This window comes from Triticum aestivum, chromosome 7A (assembly GCF_018294505.1).
Source record: "Triticum aestivum cultivar Chinese Spring chromosome 7A, IWGSC CS RefSeq v2.1, whole genome shotgun sequence".
NCBI lineage: Eukaryota > Viridiplantae > Streptophyta > Magnoliopsida > Poales > Poaceae > Triticum > Triticum aestivum.
The window spans coordinates 449,168,247-449,178,282 of record NC_057812.1 but is presented as its reverse complement, the minus strand read 5'-3'; the positions used below and the strand labels follow the sequence as shown (position 1 = coordinate 449,178,282).

The 10,036-nt window shown below is 45.3% G+C and overlaps 1 protein-coding gene across 1 annotated transcript; it reads left to right on the top strand.

Moving 5' to 3' along the window:
* Window positions 1-457: 457 nt before the first annotated feature.
* LOC123147487 (lysine histidine transporter 2) lies at window positions 458-5,018 on the top strand. The gene is made up of 7 exons (XM_044566751.1): window positions 458-717; window positions 2,985-3,139; window positions 3,228-4,008; window positions 4,114-4,219; window positions 4,326-4,417; window positions 4,513-4,581; window positions 4,680-5,018. The coding sequence occupies exons 1-7, from the start codon at window positions 676-678 to the stop codon at window positions 4,776-4,778; spliced, it is 1,344 nt and encodes a 447-aa protein (XP_044422686.1). The 5' UTR covers window positions 458-675; the 3' UTR covers window positions 4,779-5,018.
* Window positions 5,019-10,036: the final 5,018 nt, after the last annotated feature.

The window sequence follows — 10,036 nt, the reverse complement described above, 5'->3', positions numbered from 1 at the left end:
TCACGCTGCGCCAAATGCTTGGACATGACGAGGAGGAGGAATATGTCGTGTTTTGATGGACCTTGGAGCACCCCCAGTGCTCTGCCGCTTCATGTTACGTGCCCCCGTCTTTCCCAAAGACCCCGTTCCTTGGTTTTCATGTGCCATTCGTTGAGTTCCTCAGGCTCAGTACAAACTCCAATTTGTTTTAAAATTCTTGTCTTAAATTTGTTTAGATACGGATGTATCTAACACTAAAACATAAATAGATACATCTGTATTTAAACAAATCTAAGATAATAATTTTGGGACGGATGAAGTATTTGTTTGCTTGACGAAAAAAGAAAAAGTAAAACCGACCGAGCGGAGCCTGGCTGACTCATGTAGGCCGTAGAAGCCAGATCTGACGGCGAGGGCGCAGCCAGCAGCCACACGCTGGGCCAGGGGGATCTTAAACTGGCAGAGTTGCTGCGGGGAGTCAACGGTCAACCCAGCCGCGATATCTGCGCCCGCGCGTTCACAGCGTATCCGGAACTCCGCGCGCTCCCTGCTGCTCTGCTATGCTCTATAAATTACAGACAGGCCCCGACGCTCTCAACATCTCTTTCGCTCCCCCTCTCTCTCTGTGTACATCCTCCTCTCACACATCTCCCTCTGCTACTCTCCATTGCTCAAGACAAGGCCGGCCGGCAGAACATGGGGACGCAGGCAGCGGAGAACTTCGAACCGCCTGCCAAGGTACGTTCGTGCTCCTGCTCAGCAATTAATCTCCCTCTCTCGCTGTTAAGAAAATTACAGTCGCAAATCATCTTGCTAATCAACTGAAAAGAAGATACCCAGTAAAAGTTTTAGATAGATAGATACTAGATAGAAAGAGAGAGAGAATCAAGAATCTGAGTTGGTGCGAGAAGCATGGAGCTAGCTTCAGAGGTGGACATGACGTGAAATGGATAAACCCGGACGAAAAGGCAAAAAGCGGCTTCTTGGATGCGTTTCCATGGGGGAGGATCCCCTTCCGTCTCCCCGCCGGCAGCTCGTGCCACACCGAGCAGACAAAAAACCAACCGGATGGGAGATGGCCCCGCCGAGCCAGTTCGTAGCTACGCACCGGTACCCTACCAGTTCGTCTTCCGCACGTGAAAACAAGAGAAGCCCGCCTCGCACCTTCACACTCTTGATTTTGCCCTACTACTTTCTGGCTCGGCTCCCCTTTTCTCGCTCTCTAGAAGATGCAGCCCTATGCATCATGCCCGTCCACAGTAGGCTCTCTAGAATTTGGCGATTAAAGTATCTAGACAGTTTGCATCATGCCCGTCATATGATCGGTGTGATTTGCGGTGCTTTGCATTAACTGCCCAATTCTGCCTTCTCTCTCCCCCGTTCTCTGAAAATTGGTTCTGGTCCTCTCGAGTGCCCTTGTGCTGTAATTTTGACTCGGCTAGAGCAAATTTCGACTCAGACATCACATGAAACAAAAATAAGAATGAAAAAGTCTCTTGTTGTCTCTCTCGCATGGCCCGCCCACCTTCTCTCGACTGTGAAGTATGAACGATCCCTCTCCTTTTTCAGTACTTTGTCCTATGTTTCGCCTTAGCGTCCAAAACCAGGAAGAATACTCCACAATTTGTACTAGTTTACAAGAGTCTTCATGCCGCAATTTGCACTAGATGATCCTTGGAACCTCAAAGGACGCATAAAGGTCCCTACCTGTTTATTACCACCGTGAAATTTTACTGAGAGAATATTACTCTACGTACTCAGTCAGGATAGCACTACCCCTGTTTCGAAATATAAGACGTTTTTATCGTTCAATTTAAACTGCAAAAACGTCTTATAAACAGAGGGTGTAGCATTTTCATAGCAATTTTGTGGGAAACCCACCGAGAGAATGGATGTCTCTCCCGGCAGAATTTTCATATTCCGACAGAACATAATTATTTCAAAAGTTCCGGAAGCCACTGCCACCTTTGCACACATGGTTACCAAAACTTGTTCTGAATCAATTACAGTAACAAAATTGCCCTTTTTCACCTTATTTCAAAAAATGCAAATTTAAATATATTTTCAAAAAGGAAGGTTACACATCCGTCCCTGTATCCTGGGACGTATGCAACCAATTTATACGTATTAATAAAGATGCTAGACGAGTAGACAAAAACATCGCTTACAAGTAGGATCAGTATATTCTGTTGTACTACTACTAGTATCACGTTGCTGTACATTGGAATAGCCGTTGGCATTTTGGCAGCTGCTGCCACGAGATTGCATCACAGCTAACAAGGGGTCAAGCCAGATAAATTAGACACATAATCCAGCAGATTAGCTTTGTCACGTTCTCCAACGACAATATGTTAATTATAGATTAGATGTGTCAGGAGTAAGATAACTAGGATAGTAACAACTGGCACTGCTACTTGCAAGTTTTTTTTTTTTTTTTTTTTTTTGAGAAATCACTTGCAAGCTGCTGCCACTTGGTGTACATAAAGAGGCCCGATCTTGTTTCAACTTTCAACCGCAGCTTTGAAATCACAGCCTGGTTTGATTGGCTTCTTCGATTCAAAACTACATAAACAAGTGTGTTACCGTTGTCATGTGAACGTGCTTGACAAAATAAATAGATTATCTTTGCCATGAGGTGGCCGTGACAATTAAGCATCATGAGTTTGACTTTGGCGACTACTTGAGTGGCCATGTGACAAGTCAACTGCCGAGAAGAAACGGAATCTCTAAGCACTCCATTTTACCTACAAAATTCAAAGACGTCCCGTCACTGGGTTGAAACTTTCTGGCCGATTTGCTGTCCCTTTCTTTCACTGCTCCTTAAGACGAAAGCCATGGAAATGCAAGAAGGTTTCAACAGATTAGAGAAAGTAGATTATGTGGTACACAATTCAGATATGGATATGTGGTTCCTACTTTTTGATAGATTTTTCACTCAGTAGGATTTTTGTAGAGGTTTTGTGCATGGTTCATGTCTAACAAGCATGGCGATTACTTGATCGCAGGATGTCAGGACGGATGAGCAGAAGAAGATCGACGACTGGCTCCCTATCACGTCGTCGAGGAACGCCAAGTGGTGGTACTCGGCCTTCCACAATGTCACCGCCATGGTGGGCGCGGGAGTGCTCAGCCTCCCCTACGCCATGTCCGAGCTCGGCTGGTACGCCATCCACCATTCAATGGATTCACCACCTTCTTCATCATGATCTTCGCAGTGTATAACTTTTGTTTGTTGGTTGGTTCCACAGGGGCCCTGGCATCGCGGTGCTGATCATCTCGTGGGTGATCACGCTCTACACGCTGTGGCAGATGGTGGAGATGCACGAGATGGTGCCCGGGAAGCGGTTCGACCGGTACCACGAGCTCGGGCAGCACGCCTTCGGCGACAAGCTGGGGCTCTGGATCGTGGTGCCGCAGCAGCTGATCGTGGAGGTGGGCGTGAACATCGTGTACATGGTCACCGGCGGGAGGTCGCTCAAGAAGTTCCACGACGTGATCTGCGACGGCAAGTGCAAGGACATCAAGCTCACCTTCTTCATCATGATCTTCGCGTCCGTGCACTTCGTCCTCTCGCAGCTGCCCAACTTCAACTCCATCTCTGGCGTGTCCCTGGCCGCCGCCGTCATGTCGCTGTCCTACTCGACCATCGCGTGGGGCGCGTCGGTGGACAAGGGCAAGATGGTGAACGTGGACTACAACCTCCGCGCCACCACGACGCCGGGGAAGGTGTTCGGCTTCTTCGGGGCGCTGGGCGAGGTGGCGTTCGCGTACGCCGGCCACAACGTGGTGCTGGAGATCCAGGCCACCATCCCGTCCACGCCGGAGAAGCCGTCCAAGAAGCCCATGTGGAAGGGCGTGGTGGTGGCCTACATCGTCGTCGCGCTCTGCTACTTCCCCGTCGCCCTCATCGGCTACTGGGCCTTCGGCAACAGCGTCGACGACAACATCCTCATCACCCTCAACAAGCCCACCTGGCTCATCGCCATGGCCAACATGATGGTTGTCATCCATGTCATCGGAAGCTACCAGGTACACACACACACATTTTCCAACAATTCTTTTTGCTATCCGTATATACAAGCTCTAGCATATGCCTGAAACTGAACCCTAATGGACGGCGCCGCCATGTTGTAGATTTACGCGATGCCGGTGTTCGACATGATCGAGACGGTGCTGGTGAAGAAGCTCAAGTTCCCTCCCGGCCTCACACTCCGCTTGATTGCCCGGAGCCTCTATGTTGGTAGGGCCTCCTCATCTTCTTCAGACTTAAATAAGGCTCTCATATCACCCAAAAGACGAAAATAACACTGAACGAATAGGACTGACGAGATTCCATCTGTTTGCAGCGTTCACCATGTTCGTCGCCATCACCTTCCCTTTCTTCGGTGGGCTGCTCGGCTTCTTCGGCGGGTTCGCCTTTGCGCCGACGACATACTTCGTAAGCATTTCTCTCATCCACTCCACTTGAGTTAATCACAGGAATCGGTAAAATTCAGAGTTGCTAATCTAAGTCAACACCTGTTATTCCTGCAGCTCCCCTGCGTCATGTGGCTCGCCATCTACAAGCCCAAAAGATTCAGCCTCTCATGGTTCACCAACTGGGTAAGCTATCTATCTGTAGTTATATATATGCCTCTCCTTGGTCAATCTCAACTCCGGCCTAATTTTTGTGTGTGTGTGTGTTGTGCCATGATCTTCAGGTCTGCATCGTCCTTGGGGTGTGCCTGATGATCCTGTCGCCAATCGGAGGGCTCAGACAGATCATCTTGGATTCCAAGACATACAAATTCTACTCATAGACCACTTCTACGACGCATTTTGTCTTGTGGAAACTGCCAAGAGATCATTTACGATGTCTACTATAAACTCTCTTGTCTTGCAAAGGAAAAAAGAAAAGAAGGGGAAGATCATAGCACCACGGACTGTTACAGATGGGACGGTAGATGCATATGGTCAGAGAAAACTTGGTTTAGTCAAAGCAAAAGGGTTGTGTTTGTGGTTAATCATGTGTACGTAATATATATGTTGTGTGGATTTGACTCTGTGCTGTAGGATCGACGATCTTTTTTTCTGCTCAAACTTGCATGGATGAACATGGCTTCGCTTTCGTGTGCAGATGAGAAGATCCACTGTTCTTTTCTACACTTTTTTGTGTGTATGCTACTGCCTTCCAATTAAAAGAAACAGATGGTTCTTTAAGAGAACAAGACTACTAACCATAAGTTTTTTTATTTAATAAAACACACTTGGACATGGCTAGCGAGCTCTCGGGTGCCTGCTGGTATGATCCAGCGCTTTTACCATATATAGAAAATGCAACCGGTCCCTCCGCACGCGCTTCCAAAAAAAGAAGCACCCTGGTCCTTTGCCACCATCTCCTTCCACGTGATCCTGTTAAATTAGCCTAGATCTTGTCGTGCATTTGTTGGGGTTCAAAAATTCTTAAAAGTCATAACTTTTGATTCAAGCGTCGGAATTCAGTTCCGTTTTCACCATTGAGTTTCTCACGACGAGTTCTTCAAAACTAGATCCCATATGAATAGGTTTCGTCAAACTCTTTTTTTTGGGCAACTTTGGATGCGATGAAGGCAACTATAATGCTATACGGAAGCAACTTCTTTTTTTATCCTAGTAGACCGTGTATTAGGTTGGTTTGCATAAAAATGAGAAAAAACACAAAACATCAGACCCCTTTGGTGCTATATACAAAACAACTTCGTTGGACTATGTGTATCCGTGAATTTTGCTAACATTACCCCAACTTGCCTATCACGGCTACTCAGTTGTCTATTGTGTGATGGTTAGTTGCCTACGGTTGATGTTCAGTTGCCTATAAATACTATAAATTACCTAACATTGACGCCTAGTTACCTGATATTGGTAATTAGTTGCTTATCATTGCTGCCCAGTTGCCTAACTTTGTAGAAATAGTTGCCTACAATATTGTGAAGTAGTTTATCATTATTTTTCTAAGTTGCCTACAAATACTTTGAAGTTGCCTCGATTCACCACCAAGTTTCCTACCATAACTAGCAATAGCAGACAAAAAGAGTATCAATGGTAGATGACATTGTAATATTATAGGCAATGTAGAAACAGCGACTTACGAACATGAACAATAGAAAACTTAGAAGTACCGGTGGGGAAGTTAGGAGAATGTCATACAAAATTAACTAGGACACAAAATGTAGAGAAGTTGCCTATTTTTAGCACTAAAGTTGCCTCTAGTAGAAAGAAAGTTGCTTATGAAGGCAATGTGATGTTATTTACGTCTGTTTTGAAGTTGTTCTCTATTACTATTTCGTTGCTTATTGTTGGTAATTAGTTACATTTACTGAAGTGAAGTTGCTTCTGTTTAACACTAAAGTTGCCTCATCTGGCATTAAAGTTGCTTTTTTTAAACATTAGTACATATCCATGTGGGGTTTAGTTTTGAAAGAGCTCATCGCGACCTGGGTAGCCAATACTCACGTGCTCAGTAGTGTTGTCGGGCAGACTCCCCCCTAGAAAGCACACGGATCTTATACCATCCATCCCCACATAGTTTCGAAATTTGAAATCATGATAGATGACTTAGATCCCATAAAAAACCTTTTAACATCGTAGGCAACTTAGGTCCCTTATGGACAACTTCCATAGTATTGTAGGAAATTGAGGATCACTCGTAGCCAACTTCGTAGCGACGTAGGCAACTTGGTTTCTGAAGCCATGCAGGAGAAGTTTCCACTATATGGTAAGCAACTTGCACAATATGGTAGGCAACTAAACAATCTACAACTTAGTTTCTGAACCATGGTAACCACCTATTACACTAGTGCACACAACTAATTAGGAGGTTACTAGGCGAATTCACTTGTACACATGGTGCAATTCCTGTAGCATCAAAGTTGCTGATTTTTAACACTAAAGTTGCCTCATATAGCATCAAAGTTGCTTTTAAAAAAGTTCAACAGAACATATTCATATGGGATCAAGTTTTGAAGAGCTCATCGCGAGGAACCTAATGGTGAAAACGGTTCTTCGTTCTGACATCCGTTTCAAAAGTTGTAGCTTTTTGAAAAAACTTGTAACTGAATAAATAGGTGACGTTAGCACATGCATGTGCATCGGCGGCGGCTATCCACATGCACGCTGACATAGTCCCCACACGCTGGCATCAACTGTTGTGTTAAAATAGTCAAAGCATCAACACATGCATGCATCAGACGACTCGCGCGCATGCGCTCGCAACGCCCGGATAGCGCAGCTGCGCGTTTAAGTATTTAGGAACACACTTTTATTGACTCATAACTCGTGAAGGTGATACAACTCGGACGGTTCACATCCAGTCTTTGCATAATCAGGATGCACAAAACTAAAAAGGAGGACGAAATCTATTAAAAAAAGAATGACAAAAGCATAATGCCATGACAAGAGTAATCACCAATAAAGGTGAAGAGCCGATTCGAACACTATGCCGTTATGTATGTTGGAAGAAAAAACATCCTTGACCGCTTGCTAACGTTGTCACTTCTCTACTGCTCGGCGGCTAGCTGAGCCATGCGATGCGCGATCTCACCAGATATGCGCTAACTTGTCGACATCAGACCATCCTTTCAGCCCAGTCTCAGTCTCGGGGCTATTGAATCCCCTTCAAAACAACAAAGAGAAGAAAGCTCATGAAGGACAGGTTTCGATCCTCAAACCAGGCTGGAGTTTCAGGGGCTACTACATCCCTTTTAAAAATAACACAGGAGCAAGAGGATTCTGAAGAGAAGATTCAATCCTCAGCCGACCTTCCAGCCTGGCCAGAGTCTCGGGGATTATTGTGTCAACACTTTTATCCTAAAAGCATGACATGGGGTCCCTACAAGAAGATATCGATCCTCGGGTCAGCCTTCCAGTCCGACCTGAGTCTCAGGGGCTACTGAAACCGCACATTTTGACCTAAGGAAAAATTCGAAATCCTCCAGGAGGCTTGCATAAGTCGGCTAGAGGCTCAGAGGCTACTACAACCAACGCAATCAATTCAAAGTCTGAAGTATAATGATCCACAGTTTGGCCTACGTTGTAGGCCAAAACAACAGCTCATCGGGGGCTACTAGAAGAACAATTTAGAGAAAAAGAAGAAAACACAGGTTGGATGTTCAGAACCAACCTGCGTCCCGAGGGCTATCGCCTACATGAGAAATATTAAGTGAAAAAGCACATAGTCACTAACCTCGATAGACTGTGCGAACGCCGCAGTCAAATATGCCACAACCTCCTCTATAGCTTTTGGCCTTCTACTAGGTGAAGACGAGAGCAACCTTTTGTTCCTGAGACAAGGTGAACCAAGCTGGCTTAGACATCTGTTGGCGGATGATGGTCCTTGCCTCTGAAAATTCAACTGACATGTCGCCCGACATGCGCCCAACAGTTGCACTAGCAGAGGAGCATGGGACGACTTGTTGATGGCACTATATTTTACGCATTCTATAGCTCATTTGTTGCATGTCCTCTCCCTATATCATGTCCCAATGAACCAAATATATGTCCATTATGCATGATTCAGTTTTCATTGTAGCATTGCATAGTTTGTGTTTTATTAGTTTCCTTTGCTTTGTTGCGTCTACCAAGAGCAACCTAGGACCATGCACGTTGAAAAGGCTAAATATGGGTTCAATACGGAGGACTTCTTGAAGGAAATATGGCCTAGAGGCAATAATAAAGTTGTTATTTTATCTTTCCTTATACCATGATAAATGTTTATTATTCATGTTAGAATTGTATTAACCGGAAACTTGATACATGTGTGGATACATATACAAAACACAATGTCCCTAGTAAGCCTCTACTAGACTAGCTCGTTAATCAAAGATGGTTAAGTTTCCTAACCATAGACATGTGTTGTCATTTGATGAATGGGATCACATTAGGAGAATGATGTGATGGACAAGACCCATCCGTTAGCTTAGCATAATGATCGTTAAGTTTTATTGCTATTGCTTTCTTCATGTCATATACACACTGGTACGCGTCGGTGCTATACAAACGGTTTTTAACCCCTTTCCACGATGGCATTTGGGACCATCGCCAAGTGAATGTGTGCGATAGGGTGTCCTTTCCACACGACCCAAAAACCGTCGGGGATATGGAGCAGTGATCCAGAGGCCTTCCAAAATATAATCGTGTGTGATACATCACACACTAAATTCTTTCGCACGTGTGATATCGGTGATTAAGCGTTTCTAATGATGCGGTGAAACCATACGGTCTGTTGTAATGAACCGTTTGGGAAACAATATGTAAGACACATGGGCCAACATATGAACTGTGTGCGATTTGTGCCCCATCGCACACGAGTTCTCTGCGTAACCCGTATGCCATGCTAGACTCCATCGCACACGTTTGCCAACAATTACCATCTGCGATAATGTTCTATCACAAACGGTTTAGGATCCCCTTCGCACAGATACAAGTGTTGTAGACCGTTTGTGATTTGTTGGGTATCACCGATGGTTGCCGCAAGAGTAACGTGTGCTTTTTGTTTGGGATCCCACACGCTTCCTGAAGAATTATGACTGGGATTGTATTTTGCATTGGGCACGGTTTACTCGCTGTTCTCGTGTGCGATAACGTGATATCACAAACGGTTTTGGAGACCCTACGCACACATAGTAGCGCTGCAAATCGTTTGCGATCTGCTGTGTATCACCGGCGGTACCGCTACGATTGACGTATGCTTTCCGATGTGGATCGCACACACTCATTTAGTTGAACCGTGTGCGGAGAAATTGCCAGGTTAAAACAAAAATATCCCATTTTGAATCGGCACGCAAAAAGCAAATTTCATGCCGAGCCTCTCTTCTTTGCTGAGTGTGAAAGCCCTCTTGTGCGGGACATTAACACCTATACCCCTTGCATGGCCAGGGGGCTCTTTTGTTTCCAGAGCAATGGACAGAATGCCACATGGCCCTGAGTTCCAGTAGAACCTTCCAGGGATCTTGGAAGCTTCTAACATCACTTCATACAGTTTGGCGTCACATGCGTTTTCAAAGTAATAAGTTCCGTCATCACGCCTCTTTGCACGTGCCCG

Coding starts and splice junctions, on each gene's coding strand:
- LOC123147487 (XM_044566751.1), top strand. CDS start 676: ATGGGGACGCAGGCAGCGGAGAACTTCGAACCGCCTGCCAAG. Junction 718..2,984: donor ACTTCGAACCGCCTGCCAAG/GTACGTTCGTGC, acceptor ACTTGATCGCAG/GATGTCAGGACGGATGAGCA. Junction 4,220..4,325: donor TGCCCGGAGCCTCTATGTTG/GTAGGGCCTCCT, acceptor ATCTGTTTGCAG/CGTTCACCATGTTCGTCGCC.